The sequence below is a fragment of the Muscardinus avellanarius genome (genome assembly GCF_963383645.1).
Source record: "Muscardinus avellanarius genome assembly, chromosome: 13".
Taxonomy (NCBI): domain Eukaryota; kingdom Metazoa; phylum Chordata; class Mammalia; order Rodentia; family Gliridae; genus Muscardinus; species Muscardinus avellanarius.
The window spans coordinates 55,327,905-55,347,553 of record NC_137799.1 but is presented as its reverse complement, the minus strand read 5'-3'; the positions used below and the strand labels follow the sequence as shown (position 1 = coordinate 55,347,553).

The 19,649-nt window shown below is 37.5% G+C and overlaps 1 protein-coding gene across 1 annotated transcript in view; it reads left to right on the top strand.

Annotated features, from left to right (window-relative positions):
• ADAMTSL1 (ADAMTS like 1) overlaps window positions 1-19,649 on the top strand; it is a gene marked incomplete at both ends in the record, with an annotated part of 419,367 nt that overhangs the window by 187,500 nt on the left and 212,218 nt on the right. The window contains 3 exons of the mRNA XM_080708549.1: window positions 1,843-2,047; window positions 3,448-3,595; window positions 6,224-6,308. Of these exons, the coding sequence (XP_080564675.1) occupies window positions 1,843-2,047; window positions 3,448-3,595; window positions 6,224-6,308 (438 nt within the window). The remainder of the gene's footprint in view (window positions 1-1,842; window positions 2,048-3,447; window positions 3,596-6,223; window positions 6,309-19,649) is intronic.

The following is a 19,649-nucleotide window of genomic DNA, read 5'->3' as shown; positions in this document are numbered from 1 at the left end:
AGAAAATTTCTGCTGAGCTATTTAACTCTCTTGAGATAAATTTTTTTTCCTAAAGGATAAACAGAGAGACTCAGTTTCCCCATAATGACATTTTCTTATGTATCTCCTGGGGAAAAACACATAGGAAAATATTACATTTGGCAGCATATCTTGGCTATTGGCAGTGGAGATAAAAACTGTTGCCTAAACTTGAACAGCACAGGGAACTTGTGGAGGGAGACTCCTAACTGGGATCACACATCATGCTGGCTCATGCAGAAGAGAAGTCAAGTTCATAATGGACATGACATTCTACATATGGAATAATTAAAGTCTCCGTGGCGTGCCTGTGCAGTATTGTTAAATTTAATGATTCAAGGGAATCAACTGGATGACATTTATTTCTCAATAAGATGATATCTCTTTCACAATTCTCAGAGAAATCATAGAGCTTCATAGTGAGCCTCATCAACAAGCTGAGCACATACAACAAGCTCAGCTCATTCAGCCCAATGTGAAATTTTTGAGAAATTTCACATTCCTTAGAATTGCAGGAGGAAAGAATGCTGAGGCAAAGATCTCTCTCTGTAGACACACTTCAGAACCATGAAGCGCTCTAAAAATATCAATGGACTCTCTTAATGTTATTATTAATATTGTTTGTTATTTTCTGCCTTATTTCACTATATAGCTTAGAATCAAGGTGTCATAAACCTTTCAACCAAAACCAAACCTCTTCACAGTTCCAGGAGTTCTTATTGGAGGAACCCCAACTGTCAGTATCCCTTAATGACTAAAGAATAAGCAGATAATGCTTATATTAGCACTTCTCCACAGCTTAATGATGGCTCCATTAGCCGGGCTTGGTGGTGCATGCTTGTATTCCCAGCATGTGGGAGGCTGAGACAGGAGGATCACAGGTTTGCAGCCAGCCTCAGCTACTTAGTGAGGCCCTTTGCAACTCAGTGAGACCCTGTTTCAAAATAAAGAATAAAAAACAGGGCTGGGGGCATAGCTCGGATGTAGAATGCCCCGGGGTTCCATCCCCAGTGCCGCAAAAATAAATAAATAAATAAATAAATAAATAAATAAATAAATATTAAAAAATGAACATCAGAATTTCCCTGCGAGGTCCCAAAGCTGACAAGTGCAGGGGCAAAGAGAAAAGAGGTTCTGTTTATGTTGATACTTCATATTTTATAAGCTTCTCCTGTAATAAGTATCCATAAGTAAAGCAATATAGCATTCCATTTAAAATAAAAGTATCTTAGCCAGGCTCAGTGGTACATATCTGTAATTCCAGCTACCGAGTAGGCTGAGGCAAGAGGATCTCAAGTTCAAGGCAACTTGGCAAGACTTGTCTTACAATGAAAAATAAAAAGGGCCAGGAGGTAGCTCAGTGGTAGAGTACCCCTGGGTTTGATCCCTAGTACCACAAAAATAAATAGATATAGTGACTTGCCCACATGCAAAATATTAGTGTTAATTTTTTAGCCAACCTTAGTCTTGACGTAGGTACTTAGTCATGTGTGTATCCTTGAAGCTACAGGAAGAAGGACTGAAGTCTGAACTACCCTCTGACTTTTGAGTAGGTCACAGACAGCACAGATAACCTTGGGAACAGCTCACGCTGCAACTTCTTCTACTTGCATAGAGCCTCAGAGTTTACAGAGCACTTTGCCAATGTCAGATCCCCTCCTACTCAGCAGATTTTAGGCAGCAGATGTCTTGTGGTTCTCCCGAGTGTGGCCGCTGAGAAGCCAAGGATGCCAGCAGGCCCTGGGAGTGGGGTTGGTGTGACAGGTCACTGAGGAGGCCTGGCCTTGTGCATGTCTGCCCTGATGACTCCCCTTGCTTCTGTAGGTGGGAGGCCACCCCGTGGACCGCGTGCTCCTCCTCGTGTGGGGGGGGCATCCAGAGCCGGGCAGTTTCCTGTGTGGAGGAGGACATCCAGGGGCATGTCACTTCAGTGGAAGAGTGGAAATGCATGTACACCCCTAAGATGCCCATCGTGCAGCCCTGCAACATTTTTGACTGCCCTAAATGGCTGGCACAGGAGTGGTCTCCGGTAACTGTGCCCTCTTTCTTTGTTCGTTAGGAGAGTAAGTCCACTCCTCCCTCTAGCCATCACTCCGTACTGATGTCCCAGGCAGCTCCCTCCTCCTCCTCCTGAGGAGTCTAGACGCCAACCAGCTTAGCTTCTGGAGTAGCAATGCCCCCAATCCAGCATGACCAAAAGTAAATGCATTTTTAAAAATTTCTTTTCTTGAGTTATTTCACAGAAGCCTCTACTGCTCCCCTCTCTTGAAGAAACAAATTCCTTTCAAGAGTAATTGATCCTGAATCTGTACAAACTGCTCTAATGATGCAGCTCAGTCAACTAGAACTTGATTTTATTCTTTACTTATGATACTCTCTATCCAAAAAGGGTCTGAGTGAACTGAAGTTTAAAATATGAGTAATATTTATGGGAGGATAAAATTAAGATCACATGATAACTTTAATGGGATGAAATAGAATAAATAAAACCAAAAAATTCTAGATTGGGAAACCTGATGTAATCAAGCTTAAAATATTATTTGGGGGTTTCCTGGCTGCTCATGCAGAAAGGGAAATAGGAAAGAGCATTTAAAGAAATAGGAAGATGTAGCTGGGTACCGTGATGCACACCTTTAATCCCAGTACTTGGTAGGCAGAGACAGGAGGATCACAGATTTGAGGGCAGCATAGGGTAATTTAGCAAGACCCTGTCTCAAAATAAACACCAGGTTAAGGATATAGCTTAGAGGTAGTATGCCCCTGGTTTCAATTCCCAGTACCACAAAAACAAAGGAAAAAAAAAAGATGTAGAACCATTGTGCTCTGATCCACAGAAATGACCAAATTTTTCATTGAGCCTGTGGCTTTGTTGGAGCAAGTCAGAAGTGTGATATATTTCTCTGTCCACATATGCTACCACACATGTAGAACTAGTTCCAATAAGCACTTTTATCCATCTCAGTATAATCAGTTGAATTGGCTCTGCTGCAATATGAATTAGCCATGATGGCAGTTTAAAACCTTTTCATATTCATATAGGCGCTAGCATGTCCTGTGTTTTGGACTTCAGAATCATCATCAAAGTTAACTACATAAAACCACAGTGTTCGCAATAAATTTAGGCGCACTCTACAATTTCTTTTCTCCTTTTGGGTGCTTGATTTGAGACTTTGCACACAGTAGGGGCTTCAGAATTGCTGACAGAATAACTGAGGCCTAAGAAATTGAAAGTGATCTAATTTTCAGCCAGCTTCACCTCAAATAGTCAAACAGAACAAAGGTTCCATGACCGGTAAGAAGTGGTACAAGTCCTCTGGGAGTCCTTACATAAAAAGCCTTAGGTGGGAAATGAGGAAAAGCAAACAAGGCTTTGCCTATGAGTCTTCTCTCTCTCTCTCTCTTTCTCTCTCTCTTGCAATATCTTTGCAGTGCACAGTGACATGTGGCCAGGGCCTCAGGTACCGTGTGGTCCTCTGCATTGACCACCGAGGAATGCACACAGGAGGCTGCAGCCCCAAAACTAAGCCCCACATCAAGGAGGAATGCATCATACCCACGCCCTGCTACAAACCCAAAGGTAACTTGCTCTTTATCTCTCTTAACTATTATGTATATGCAGCTGCATTTAAAACTCCTGGTGATATTTTTAAGTATCCCAAGTATTCTTAGTAATGATTCTTTCTAACAGACTACTCATTCTTTTGGCCTTCATTTTGGACCTGATTCTGTTTTAAACCTTTTAAATTGGTTTCATTCAAAATTGCTATGAAGCCCTATATAGAGAAATCCAGTCATACATTTATTTCCCAAGTTATAAAGTTGTTTGGAGACTATTGCTAAAAAGTATAAGATATGCCTGTTTTAAAGGGAAACCAAATTATAAAGATAGGTAATGTGCGTAATTTACTGTCTACCTTTCTTGCTGTTAAGAACAGGGAAATGACTCCAAGTGTATCTACTTTGCTAGACCTGAAATACACTGGGAAGTGTCATACTTCAAACTGAGGAAACAATTGCTTATCATATTGGAAATTAATTCCAGAATCATAATTTAGAATGAAAGTTTGAAATATATCAGAATTTAATTTCTATTAAAAATCATTTGTTAAAATAATGTTAAATCTATTCAGTGAGCAGAATCTATTATAGTTACACTGAGTCTTTCAGATTAACATGAATATTAATTTGATTTCTGTGCTAGTATTATTGGTCTGTGCCAATGAAATAGGAAAATCCAAAGTTACAAACCACTTAGATATAAATAATTCCTTATTATAAACCTCCTCCAAGCCAGGCGTGATGGCGCATGCTTTTAATCCCAGTACTTGGGAGGCTGAGATAGGAAGATTGCGCAGTTCAAAGTCAGCTTCAGCTACTTGGTGAGGCTCTCAGAAACTTAATGAGACCCTCTTTCCAAATAAAATACAAAATAGGTCTGGGAGTGTAGCCCAAAGGTAGAAAGCCTCTGGGTTCCGTCCCCAGCACACACAAAATAAAAAATAAAAAATAAAAAATAAACCTCCAATTTTTAATGTTAATTATGGTTCCCTTTCCTTTATTTCTTTAAGTCATTAAATGTCTATGAAAATCAGCCATAATCTAGATCTTTATTATGCTTTTTTTGGTGTGAATGAGTAGCATCAAAAAAATCTAAATTAATATAAATGAAAACCAAAGACCAAAGACATACAATAAATTCTTATTACTTTTAGTAAATGAATCTCTCTATTCCTTCAGTTTTACACATGTAGAACAAGGAGAGTAATAGCATTTACCCCAGAGGTCATGTGGAGCGTTGAACAAGATATAATGTAATTAGGGTCTGCAGTCTGATGACTGGCATATGATAAATACTGCCAAAATGTCACCTTTCACTCTTGACTATCATCAGCGTCCTCAAATAGTGAATGAAGGGGCCATCCATACATTTGACAGGATTCGATTCAAGTCATCAGTGAAATATTACAAGCCAGCTCCTGGCTCCACACTGGCCCCCTGGTTATTGAAAGAGAGCTGGCTTATACTCAGAAATAGCTTGATTGGCTGAGTCATTAAATTGGGATAGATGGGGGAGTTGTAGATTGAAGTGTGTATAGGTGCCATGTTGTTGTGTCTTGAATTTTAGCAAATCCTTTTGCTTTTGGCAGGGCATTTTTTATTTCTCACTTTATCTTCTAACTATAAGTAATAGCTGCATAGAGTACAAGAGGTGATGTTTCTAACCTAAAAATTGTCGATTATTTATCAGTTCTTTCTTTAGCAAGCCACTTCAGAGAAAGAAAAGCAGTTTTTAGTTAACTATTCAGAATAAAATCTGTATTTTCACAACTAAGTAGTGAGCCTGGGCTCTCTAAACATCGTTAAAATACCATATAATTTTATGTTGTATGCATATATGGACATATTTCTTTCATCTTTGCAATTATATGTTATAAAGTGGTGATGGGGCTTCACTGGCTCATACTAGAAAGGCACATATGCCCATAAATGACCCTAATAAATATGTCAGACTAGAAATCTTGGCAGTTACTTCTGTAAGAGCAGTTATAACCTCTCAATTTCTTTTTTTTTTTTTTCCCTTGATATCCTCCCTCCCCCGGAAGTAGTTAAGAAGCTTGTTCTGAGTTGTTTGGCCACAGCTACATAAATAGGTGAAACAAGTCAAATTATGGGTTATAGGGCCTCAATTGCACGTATTCCAAGTGTCAGTGCACTTTGGGGTGGTATTGAACAAGTCAGAGTCTAATGTTGTGTGAGTTTCAGATTGGCAGAGCTAGTTTTTGACAATGTGACATAGATCACACTCAGCCAAAAAAACAGAAAGCAAAATTATGAAAGTCTCATGCTACAATTTATTACTCCTTGTGCTTATCTTAAAATGTGTCAAAGGATGCTTTGATAATTCTTTATATGCTAATTGAGCTAATGCTCCTAGAGCCGTGACTTTTAGAATAGAATCATTTTCCTTTGCTATTCAACATATTAAAGAGGAAGCATGAACAGAGGCTGAAATTAGCTAAATATTTTTAAAATCTATTTTTTAATATATACTCATCATCAGAAATAGCAATTTACCTTAAAAACGTATTATTTGCGCTTATCAGTAACTTCAAGGTTTAACACAAAACTGAAAACTGGTGAGAACAAGAGCTTTCCAGATTGCTTCTGACACTTCTCTTCTATGTGCATGCACTCAATTTCTCAGAGAAACTTCCGGTGGAGGCCAAGCTGCCCTGGTTCAAGCAAGCTCAAGAGCTAGAAGAGGGAGCTGCTGTTTCAGAGGAGCCCTCGTAAGTTCCCAAAGCACAAAATGGTTTTTGAAGATGCTGGGTTTAAATATAGCAGGATCTCACTATGGCTGAACTATGTGTGGTCTTCTTCCCAAGAGTGAAAAGAACCTCTTTATCTCTCCAGTTAGAGGTGTACCCGTTTCAAAGTGCTGATCAAAACTGACTGTATTCATATGCAATTTAGAGTTTTCTCAGACCTATCCTGTTTGAATCTAAACACTTCTCAATTTTGCCAAAAATAGGGAAATGCAGGTAGGATGCCTGTTCTTACCTCCACAATCTGACCTCTTTTTTTTTTTTTTTCTTGGCAAGGGACCCAAGGGGGTAAAGTCTAAACTGCAGCTGATGATATAATAGATTTGATGTGAAAGTCTGAGCAGTGTTTCCTGCTCCTTATCTCCTATCTTTACAAGTATAGCCATTCTCAAAAGTAAAGAGTGAGTCAAATAGAGAGTAGGGCAGAGTTTAGCAGTTTTTCTTATTCTATGCCCATCAGGACTGGTATCAGAGAGAGGCCCAAGTCTTTACCCCACTTGCTTATGATCCCATGCCTGCTCAATTTTATAAATGCCAGAATATTTGTAAGACCATATGACAAATCTGCCAGACACTTCAGAAGAGAAAACAAAAGAGAAAGACAAAGGACGATTGGTTGATGATTGGCTGATCAGTATATGTTGATTTCACTAGAAAATATTGATAAGCGTATCCACTGCATTATTTTTTACAAGAGAATGTACATTACTGACAGATTTCATCTATGACCAAAGCAATTTCTCCAGTTAAAGATTTTTCTAGCCGGGCGTGGTGGCGCACGCTTGTAATCCCCGCGCTTAGGAGGCGGAGACAGGAGGATCGTGCAGGTTCGAAGCCAGCAGTGCTGGCTTAAGAGACCCTGTTTACAAATTTTAATAAAGGTATAAAAAATATCTCTGGGAGTGTAGTCCAGAAGTAGAGGGTTTCCAGGAACCCCAGTACCACCAAAAAAAAAAAAAAAGATTTTTCTAGATGAATTCATTTAGTGTGAGGATCAGATTCCATGTTAGTCACAAGTACAAAAAACAGGCTACCAACCTCCAGGAGTTCACAGTATAGCATGTGGGATATGAAATGGTTTTCAAATTGAACCGATAGGTTAAATTTACTTAGAGATACACATGAATGCTATAATCTATATATACAAAAGCAGTTCATAATTTTCTCAGATTCATCCTGTTTGAGTCTAAATCTGATATAATTTTCCAGAACACAAAATTATATTCCTATATCTCACTTGAAACAGCAAGAGATTCAACAAGAAATCCAAAATACAGATTTGTATAATAACCAAAGGTCACTTTATAAATAAATTGTATTGTCACTTGGCTTAGTAGAAAAAGGATGCATAATTAACATATTCTTTCATGTAAAAGATCAATTAAACAAAACAAATTATTTCTGTACTTTAAAGTTACTACAGCAACATTTTATACTTCTCGGAAAAGAAGCAAGTAACTAGGGAAGAACTTTGAAGGAAAGACAGGAAATGCCAATCTCTATATCATGTCTGGGGAAGAGGAGGGAGTGGGTAGGAGCCAGGAGAAGCCCACCAAGTGCTGTGTGCATGTGTGTCCCTATCGCTCTGAACTACATTATCATGGGAGACTACAATGAATGAATACAAGTATATTTTTTTAAAAAATCACAGTGCACACTTTAACTGAATATATGAAGGCTTAATTTATTTTTTTCCTGTCTCCTGCCAGTACCTAATTTGATAGGCCTTCTTCCTACTGAGGAAGGAGTAGGCAGTTCATTTTAAATGGGCATTACCTCCTTAATCTGCTAAAGTCCTACTTAAGAGATAAAAAGAGGCCATGTAATTGAAACCGACTAGTCCTTGTATGCATTCTTTGGCTAAATATGTTTAAAACCAAATATGTGTTACTTTTTTAAAACTATCTGTACTCTTTGTACACTCTGTTTTATTATTCACTCTAAAACATACTCATCCAAAACATTGCATTCTGCCTGCTAAATAATAGAACGAAGTTGAAAAATAAAAATATCTCATATCTGTAATTCTTAGGAGATACATCTCAAATGAAAAGTTACAAGTGGAGTTTATGCTTCTACAAAAGTATTGCATAGATGGTGGTCACATCATATTTTTAATGTGTGTTTTTCGCTAAAGATCTGATTAAGAAGCTTAATGTTTAACTTTAGTCTTAATAAAAAATTTTAAAGTAATCAAACACATAGTTTTAGGCACTGAAGCTATAGCTATATATTAGACTATTAAATTTTACTCTCAGTGTAATGGAATTGTCATTGTGACGTGATTAATCTGAATTGAGGTATATTGGAATTGGAGTGCTAGTTCAGCATAAAGGGAAATGTATAATGTTATGCTCAGAACAATTACTTTTATACAAAAATAAAATAAATGACAGCTGTAGAATAATTTAATGAATGGTATATGGTTTTCATGTTTTAATACATTTTACATGGCCAGTACATGGTACCCTATGAAAAGTACTAAGTGTCATATTTTTAAATTAATTTTGAATTTAAAAGCATAATTTTGCATGGTCTTAATTCCTTCCTTAGGAAAAAAAACACATAGACCAGTCTCTAGATGTATGTAACAACCTGTAATTATTCTCTAGTGTCTAATGAAAAAATGATGTACTGTCAGCAAGTCCTTCCTCCCCACCACCACCACCACCAAAGAGACTCACATTGCTTAAATTAAACGGTAATGTTTAGAAGCTGTGGCTGTCACTTCTGAGCTGCTATAGTAAAGCAGGAACAGTGTTCCAAAACTATTATCTCCTGCATTGGCTCCAGCTGACATTGGAGTTCTATAGCAAAGCAGCAAATATTATTTCTTTCCCCATGTGGGAAGTGAAAATATTATCAACAGCCTGTCTCATTAAATAATATGGGAAAATCTCTATATTTAAGTTTTTAGCAAAAGGAGATGGACTTACTAAATGTTAGATCCTTTTAGTAACCCCAAAGTGGAGAGAAAGATTGCTTAACACTCTTGCCAAAAATATGTTGGAAAGCAACCTCTCTAAGATATGTTTAGAAGAAAACTATGATAAAAGACTAAAAATGGAATTGCCAAGAAATAACAAAAACTTTATAAAACAGAAGAATGTGCTGACATTCTTCTTCCACTAAACTAAGCACACAATACAGTTATGGGTCTCCTAGAATCACTGAAATAACCATGCAGGTGGGATTATGTTGTGTTGATATACTTACGGATTCATCATAGAAAGCTGCAAATTCAGAATACTTTGAGACATTAGTTGTTTCATTCCTCAGCAACAGGATATGTTTTACATATAATACATTTACATATAATGCATCTGGAGCATGTAGTACAAAGGTAGGAACAGTATAATGCGTGTATTTTCTTGGTTTGCAAAAATAAATTCCTAAGCCACTTGTGGGAGTCAACCCCTCTGAGCTAATTTTTCACTTGTGTCCATAATTTGCCTTGATTTAGACATCGTTTTTATCAGGTTTTCCTCACAAAGAAAAGAAAAAATCTCTAAGTGAGATATTTTTTATCTTTCTCATTGCAAAGAGCAATGCAAATAAGGTCCAAACCCCTTAGTTGACTTAGCAAGGGGAGGAGGGGATTTAGCCGTGAAACTCATCAAATACAGGCAGTCTTGTAAATGAATTTAATATATAAACTTGCTTCAGAGGTTGACAGCTGAGGAATCAGAAGAAATCCTTGGTGCTCAATTAACACAGAGAAATTGTAGTTGGAGATAGACTGCTGCAATTAAGATTCTGGGGAGTCATATTGTGTAATAATAGCTCTTAGCCTTAGAAAAGGCGAATGAGATGCTGCCAATGGAATTCTCCCCTGTTAAAATTTCAACTGCGTCTTTTTGAAATTTCCTCCAGCTGATGAGAGTGTTCTTAGATTTAGAATACATCACTTAAATGCCAGATTGAAAAAATATAAGGCATAGCTTTTGGACTCTCAAAAGGTTACTTTTATATGGTGATAAGTCAAAATTACAGTGTGATAATACAGTTATATTTGTTAACCAGACAGAAGCTACTAAAATTACTGATAAATTTCTCACCACTTATTTTTATACCTTACTTTTAGTCTGGCTTGAGATGTGTGTACAAATATCACTACCACTTGGAGGCAAGTATTCATTATGGCTTCTTTGACAGGTTAATTTCTTGGGGGGAAAATTGATACAATGGTGATCTCTAGGACATTCAAAGAAATGTTGTTGAACAGGAAGTCATTTTACTGGTCTTCTTAACATACCTGATTGGACATGGAATAGGAAGGAAATTGTTCATTTCCTTAACTCCTTCAGGCACTAACAAACTGCCGGATGCCAGAGAGGGTAATTTGCTATGAAACCCAGGCTTAAGAAGAAGGTATGGCCTGGATTCTCCAGGTGTGCGGCATTCTCTTTCCATATTTGCTGGAGGCTAAAACAACGTATCCCATTCAAAGGAAGTGAGGATTAAGGGGACACTCAGGGAAATCAGGATCTTCCCTGACCTATTTTAGTTGCTGATAGTTCTTCAGTGGCTCAGAATAAGCAATAGGTGGTTCCTTTGAGTTTTATGTATTCAACCCAGCATCCCCTCACCGGAGAGCTAGTGTTCACCAGGTAGGAAGCCTTAAAATGGTGCCCACTTGTAATCCCAGTTCTTGGGCTGAGACAGGATCACAGGTTCAAGGCCAGCCCCAGCAACTGGTGAGGCCCTCTGCAACTTAATGAGACCCTGTTTCAAAATAGGACTGAGGGGATAGCTCAGAGGAAAAAAAAAAAAAAAAGCCATTTCTCAAAGGTAAGATTGGGGATTGGGTAGTCTTTTTGCCTCCATCTTGCATTTTTTAAAATCTTGTTAGCAGATTTTCAGTGAACAGCTTTGTGAGGTTAAGAAGACACATGGGGGCTTCAACATACTATTTAGGCCTTAAATGTATCACCATAAATAACCTTGGTATGAGCCATGAAGAAGAAGAAAGAGAAAAAGAAGAATAAAAGCAAGCAGGCAGAAGGCAGTGGTACTATCTGGATGCCAGATGGCATCAGATGAGAAATGGGGCTGGTCCAACAAGGAACAAAGGGAACTTTCTATCATGCATCCATGTGAACAGAACCCAAGAGGATTAGATACAGAAAAAAGGATGCACAAGCTTTGCCATGGTAATCCTATAGTCAATAAATGCCTTGCTTTTTCTGTATAAAATAGTCTTTAAGTATTTAACATTTAACATATGTTTATATTAGTTCATATTTATACCCCGCAAAGTTGTCTGAGAATGTAGATAGCTTACTTCAGTGTTTAAGAATGCAAATTCCTATGATTTTTTTTAAAGTGCCTAGAAATCTTAACTATGCAACATGCATTTTTGTATTTCTCCCAAGAAATATGTAGGGAATCAAACATAAGTAATGAATCCAGACAGTATTGCTGTTTACATTGGTAATATAAGTTACCCAAGTTACAGTCTCTTCATGAGTCTCAGGCCACCAGAAAATAACAAATATCATGTATATGCAGAGAAAAAGTTATATTTTTAGGAGTCCCAAATCATCTAAAACCAAAAAGTTTAAACAGTATTTGAATATATTTATTACTAAATCAATAAGAAGGATGCTCAGGCACCACAGGTTTGAGCATTAGAACCATTGGGTAGAAACGCACAGAAGCATCCAGTTTCAAGAGCTGGCGCAGAGCAGAGCTTAAAGCTTCTCACCTCTGGAAGGAGCCAGCCCTCGTCCTCATAAGTCAAGGATTGACCACTCTCGCTTCACATTCCTCACTGTCTGGCCTCTTCCCCATCTACCAAAATCATCCTCATCCTTTATATGCTCTTCTATTGCAGAGCAAGCAATATATACTCTCTGGATGATTATGTCTTTTAGATGACTTTAAAGAGGCACTGGACGGGCTAATTGTTCATACCTCCTAATGGCAGAAGTTAATTCACCCATAAATCACCTGATTGGTGTCTCAGCTTTGTAGTAATGTAGGTATTGCAAAGGTAACATAATAGTCCTTGCCCTCAAGAAACCATTAGTGTGTTCTTACCACAAGGGCAGTAGGATGGTAGCCTAAATGTTGATGTGGGCCATCTATCCAGTGGCTGAGCAAGTGAGCCCACTGTTTTTAAGAAATGACATCCAGTTTTGGGGTCTGCACCAGCATAAGAGTATTCTTGATTTTAAAAGAAGACTTACTGAATTCCCAAGTACCTTACTACCATAATTTATTTTTACCAATTTTTAAACTTATTTAAAAACTAAAATTTCTCAAATACATGCTGTTTATAGAAACGCCAGAAATAAATTTTAAAATATTTATCCAGACTGATATATTTAGACTACTATCATTGCTAAATTTTCCACATTTCCATTTCAAGATATAGTATACAATATGAGCACCTGAGTTTTGAATTTTGCTAAGAAAAACAAATTAAACTACAGTACTTTAAAAGTTCTAGTCATAATTTATAAAAACATATAAGTATTCTTATAAAACATACTTGAAACATAGCAAGTAGAAAAATATATTTGGTTATTCATGTTTTCTTGGAAATTGAATACTACTTCAAAATGAACCAATAAAAGATGGGTATATTTAATACATTAACACAACATTTCTATATATAAACAAATCAAAACCAACATAATGGTGCAACTGGAATTCTCCCATATTTTAGGATTGCATCTACCTCTGAGCTAAAATATAGAATAGTTATGCCAGTATATGATAAAGCACAAATTTAAAAATGTAATATGTACACTGAAAGGACTTGCAGGGGATGTTAATGTGAACTGGTGTTTGGCAGATTATAGTAGAGCTTATTTGCATCTGACTTTGACTCCAGAACTCTAATTTGAAAAAAGATTATTGGACTTGCCTACATAGGAAATGATTGGGTATTTTGTGTTACCTTGTGTTTCTCAGTGATTCCTTCCTGTATGTTGAAAACAGCCTACCAAAACCACAGATAGTTTTCTAAAGTTTTTTTTTTTTTTCAGACACATAAATCTGTCGGCTATGGGAGCTGGTTATGGGTGAGGCTATGCATCTGTATTTGGAGTGAGGATATATGTAGTGGGTGGCATTGATGTTGATTGACTGATGGAAAGTAGTCTCTCACATGAATGACAAAGGAATCAACGTGGCAGCTGGGAAGGCTGGGGAAAAGAGAGATGTCTCTACCCTTGCCATCCTTCCACTAACATTTTGCTTTTATTGAGGGTTATAACCAAAACACAAGAAATTATTAATCACAAAAAATACCAGAAATCTTGGGGTGGGTGAGTCAGGGAATAACAGCAAGGTAGTCAGAGATGAATCAGGGATGGAGAGGTTACCCTCCATCAGGGTCTTTGCTTATTGGTCAGAATCCCTGATAATTGGTCCCGTTTGGTCCTTGGAAACTTATCTGCGTGCAAACAATTCCCACTTGGGTGGGCAGTTTGTGCCCAAGCTGGAACGAGGTGACCTCAAAGCAGGTGACTAACAATGCTCCCAACAGTTACAGCCCTGTTAGGACCAAAGTGAGAATGCAATTCATTATTGTTCACCCCTCCATGCAAAGCAGCTGAATGCAGTGGTTAAATGTGGGCTCCTCTGACAGACCACTGCGTGCGAATCCTGGGTCCCCATTAGCAACAGTGGGCCCTGGGCAAGTCACTTAATCCCACAGGCACCAGTTTTCTCATTTGTGAAATGAACAAATAATAGTTCTATATCATAGGATCATTATGCAGATTAAGTAAACACATGTAAAGTGCCTGGTTGGCAGGAAGTGCTATATAGGTATTCACTGTTGTTATGATGAGGACTTTCTAACATCATTCATCTAGGGAATCATTAAGGGAATTAAAATGTATAATAATCACATTATAAATGGAGAAACTGAGGCAAATGTTATATCTATCTCATACATATTGTCTTTAATTGCATTTGAAAAAAATCCACAATATTTAACCCAAAACTTACTTAATGGTTCCTGGCTAACACTGCCTAACTGCCTCTCATCTGTACTTCCAAAGCTCTGTGAAAACTCATTTATAAGTATCACCCTTTTAATTTTGCCCAGAGTTTGTTCTAAGATACAATTGGTAAGTGTCTTTTGTTTTGTTTTTGTTTTTTTTTTGTTTTGTTTTTGGGTGGTACCGGGGTTCCTGGAAACCTTTCTACCTCTGGGCTACACTCCCAGACCTATTTTTATATTTTTATTTGGAAACAGGGTTTCTTAAGCCAGCGCAGCTGGCTTCGAACCTGCGAGATCCTCCTGTCTCCACATCCCAAGCGCGGGGATTACAAGCGTGCGCCACCACGCCTGGTCGTGAGTGTCTTGTTTTTAGAATAAAAAAAGAGATTTATGGAAAATTACAAAGTGAGTCAGACAATTCAGAAACTACTTTGATAAAAAGGTAACTTACCTCGACTTTGAGTTAAATATACTCGATCCCTTTAGATTGCTCCCAGCATGCACAGAGACAGCAAGATCAATAATAAACTCAAGAGAAAGCAGACGGAGCCATTTCTGTGTAGTCAGTAGAAAAGCCTTTATTACCATCCAAGAAGCGCTATATTTGTCAGCCCCTCCCGCCATCACTGCCATGGCTCATTCCATAACTACTTTCAGAAAGCTAAATCTGAACTGCTGCTCACTGAGCCCTAGAGAGTGACAAAGACAAATTAATGGGATCCTTGTGTGCCAAAATAAAGCATGGACCCTGTCACCACCAATATATGTTAAGTCCATTAAGGTCATTTTTAATGAACTGAACTTTTCATTGGAAAGGTTTGCCAAACTTGTTGAATTAAGGAAAAGAAACCTTTACAAAATTGCAAGATAAACTAATTTCACTCTGGGTGGAGAAGAAATGATTCGTGAAAAGTATTTTGAGTTTGTAATCGTTGTGATTTTTTATCAGAGTCGGGGAGAATAATGTGAATTTAAATCATGGAAATATTTTGGAAATAATGTGAAAAATAATATGGAATTAAGCTGAGAACTACAAATGCACCGCTAGCATTGTCAGCTATAACAGCATCTAAGTCTCTCTGGGACATGGCTTTTTAACTGGTTGGACAATTCTAAAGGAAAAGCAAACTTTCAAATTATATTCTGTTTGCAGAAGAAAGAGAAGCTCAGGGAAAGGAAGGTGGTCAAATAAATATTATAGCCTTACTGATAATTTGTGAAGAGAACAAGTTGTCTTTATCTGTATTGCTAGATGCAAATTAATAATCTATAGTCTATCTTCTTTCCTCCAAACTTTTTTTTATCTTTTTGGTGGTACTGAGGTTCCTGGAAGCCCTTCTACCTCCGGGCTACACTCCCAGACCCATTTTTACATTTTTATTTGGAAACAGGGTCTCCTAAGCCAGCACGCACGGCTGGCTTCGAACCAGCGCAATCTTCCTGTCTCTGCCTCCCAAGCGCGGGGATTACAAGCGTGCGCCACCACGCCTGGCTCCCCCAAATCTTTGTATCATTTGAGTTTGAAGTAAATAATAAAGATAAGAGTTCTCCTTGAGTCCCTCTAAGCTAGGAACAATTCTACAATGCTCCAGAGCCTGCCCAGCCGGCAGTCCAGTGAAGGGGTTAAAGTGAGGATTGGGGAGCTAGCCACCAATCCTGACTCTGCCATTCACTGAGCAGTGTGATCTTGGGAATCTCTGAGTATCAACTGTCTCAAAAATGGAGACAGGAGGATCGCGGTTCACGGACATCCTCAGCTACTTAGTGAGGCCCTTTGCAATTCAGTGAGACCCTGTTTCAAAATAAAGAATATAAAATAGGGCTGAGGGCTGAGTGTGGTGGCCTCCCCACTTGGGAGGCTGAGACAGGAGGATCACGCGGGTTCGAAGCCAGCTTCCACTGGCATACGAGACCCTGTTTCCAAATAAAAAATATAAAATAGGTCTGGGAGTATAGCCCAGAGGTAGAAGGCCCCTGAGTTCCATTCCCAATACCACCAAAAGAAAAAAAGATAGGGCTGAGGGTGTAGCTTAGAGGTAGAATGCCCCTGGGTTCCATCTCCAGTACCACAAAAAAAAGGTACAGATCATACCAGTCACATAATTTTTAAAAAAGTAAAATCATGACTCTTATAAAAACATAAAATTAACACATGTCAAAAATTTAATTTACTTCATGAATTATTCAGGAAACTAGTTAAGATGCTAGAACTAGTTCAAATGAGAATTGGATTTAAGAAAGTTTCTATTTTCCAATAGACAAAATCATTTGCATTGACACAGACAGACAGGAAAAAAAAATTCCATCACTGTGGAGAAGAAACATCTGTATCATCACCAGCCATCTACAAGGAAACTTCTGTCTCTGTGGAGTTGCAAATAAAATAACCAAAGACAATCCAAGTCTTATACTTCCATAGAATGAGACCACTCCCAAAGAGTGCAATTCTGACTATGCCAGAATTGCATTGCATTGCAAGAAGAACCAGTCATCTCTTTTGCCCATTGTATAGTGTATCCAAGAGGACCTATTCCCAACAATCTTATAATGAATTACGTATGTAAAATTTGTAAAACAACCAGTGTAAATGCTAATTTTATCATCACTGTTATATCAATATGTGGCAGCAGTGGAGATCGAAAGAAGCAAATGAGGTTCAGATGTATTTCCAAGGAAGAACTGATAGAATTTGGCAGTCAGTTGGAAGTGAAGAGTCCGTGAGGGAAATGGAGGGATCAGGAATAACTCTTGACTTTTTCTTGAGTAACTGAGCAGCCAGGAGAAACATTGGCTATGATGGGAAAGATGGGAAGATGAATTGGTTGCTGAGGGGGCAATTCAAGACTTCCATTTTGGACATTTTAAATTGGGGATGCCTTTGGAACATAAAAAATGTCAAGAAGACATAGAATGTAGTAAAGAACATGAAACCTTACTCAGGGTGTGATTTGTGCCTCAGTTTCCCCATCTGTATATTAAGTTGGGATCATCATAGTTCTTATCAGATTCTGTTAATAACTTTCACTTTAAAGTACTTACTGCCTGGCATGTATGAAACAATATCTACATATAAATAGATATATATATAGAGAGAGAGATAGATGTATAGATATAGAAATATAGAGAGGTAGATATAAATATATAGATATGTAGGGATATAGATGTAAATACGTAAGCATTTATTTATAAATATGTTTTAAAATATGTTTATAAGTGCATAAATATAACACTCTCTTCAGTGAGAAAAACTTATAAGATTAAATACTTGAAAATTTTCTATACATTGATGATATTTGAAACTATAAATCATTTATTATACCCACTGGGAGAGAGCAAAACACTGAGCCCTGGTTCCCAGCAAGATTCAGAGTTTGAAGACAGGAGAACGGCTCAGGAAAGGAGACTGAGAAGGCAGTGACTATTAAAACCCGAAAGTTTGATATCATACAATTCAAGAGGAAAGAGTACTTTAGGAAGAAAGCCGTGGTCAATTGTGTTTCCTACCACTGGAAAAAGATAAATGAGAACTGGATTTCCCAGAAATCACAGACAATATGTGGCCACTCTTCTTAAAAAAATGAATATTAACCATTTATTGCTGGCTTTCTCTACCGTTGAGGAGGAGCTGGTTCCTCGCATCTTGTCTGAACTAGATCAGAGAACAAGTAGGGCAGAACTGCAAGATGAGTTTGACAAAGTCCTCAAAGACAAGCACTTCCAGACTCTGTAAGAGCTCAGTAATCTCGAGATGCATCAGAACTCTAAGTGAACTCATCCCCCACAACATTTCCATCTCTGATAAAGTCTCTGTGAGAGGAAAATATGCTCTTTGATGCAGTCGGCTTTTTTTCTCAAAAAAAAATGAATTTCATTATTATGAGAAAATGAAGTCAGCTTCTTTGAAAATGCTACTAAATATAGCTCTCCCAATACCTCCCTGTGTGTCTGAGAATTGGGTCCTTCCCTTGAATCGTTACTGGTGAGCAGCATTGGACAAAAGCAACTACTGATTTTTTTTTCCCCAAATAGTCTTATTGGTGGCTCTGCCCACATCGTCCTTTGTTATTTTGATTTTTAGTACCACTTTGTTCTTGGTTGTTCTCCCGGGCCACTGTGCAGTGCTGAAGACCCTTAGAAACCCAGACATGGTGTTTAAGTGCTTAAGGAACCTATGAGAAGTGGTGCTATCAGAGGCTTTGGGGAGTGGTATCCTGGACATCTATGAACAATTCTGCTTGGAGACCTCAATATAAGCTGTACAACTAGCACAAATAATTTGTAGCTTCAGAGCACTGAACACCAAGCACTTGAGAAATATACTCATAATTCCTCTTTCAGATCTTAACTGAAGATCTTCCATAAGAAGATTTTCATTTATTCAGAATGACTTAAGTAAGGTTTGAAGGGAATGGAGAGTGATATTTTGAGTAGATGTTGCTCCCAAATTGTAATGCTTCAGCCATACTTTTAAATAATGTTTAAAGTTGCCTTCAAATTAGAGATTTTATAAGCAACTTGAAAAATGGCTACAGTGATTCAATTGAAGGATTGCCTTCCCTCTGTGGCATTCCAAAGGCTTTCTGTTTACATATTCTGAAAGGTCTTAAATTTTTTTCCTTTTTAAAAATGTTCCCTTTTTATTTCATTGTGAGACATTAAATAGGGTTTTATGTGAAACCTTTTGACTGCATGTGAAAGCAGAAGTAGATGAAAGTAGAAGTAGAAAGGAGAACTTTCCCTTTCTCTTTGCCAAGTTTATTTTTCCAAGTTTATTTTCTCCCTCAGCAATAGTTTTTTCTTATATATCTTAATGCCTCTTCAGATACTCAAATGCTCAAACTAGGTTTAAGTACCTATACCTTGTCCTAAATATTTTAATACTTTACTCTGTTAATGTATCAAGGATTGTCAAGAATCAGAAGAACCAAGTTTTTAAACTTAAAAAGATTAAGAAAGGGGAAAACCACAATTCTTATGCAAACTTAAAATGAACATTTGTCAGAATTATTTATAGTCATCCCATCTTACCCACAGAAAGATGTTCCCAGACTCCCAGTGGATGCCTAAAATTACAAATAGTGCTGAATCCTATATATACCATATTTTTCCTATACAGACATACCTGTGAGAAAGTTTAATTTATAAATTAGGCACAGTGAGAGATTAATAATAACAGCCAATAATAAAATGGAACAATCATAATAACATATTTAAAAGTTATTTAAGTGTCATAATTATTTGTGAAATTTTCTACCAAGAAACCAACAAGATGTTGCAAGCCATTCAAGAAAAACTTAAAAGAACTATAAATATTTAGGTAAATAAAAATGCTAAAATGAATTTAG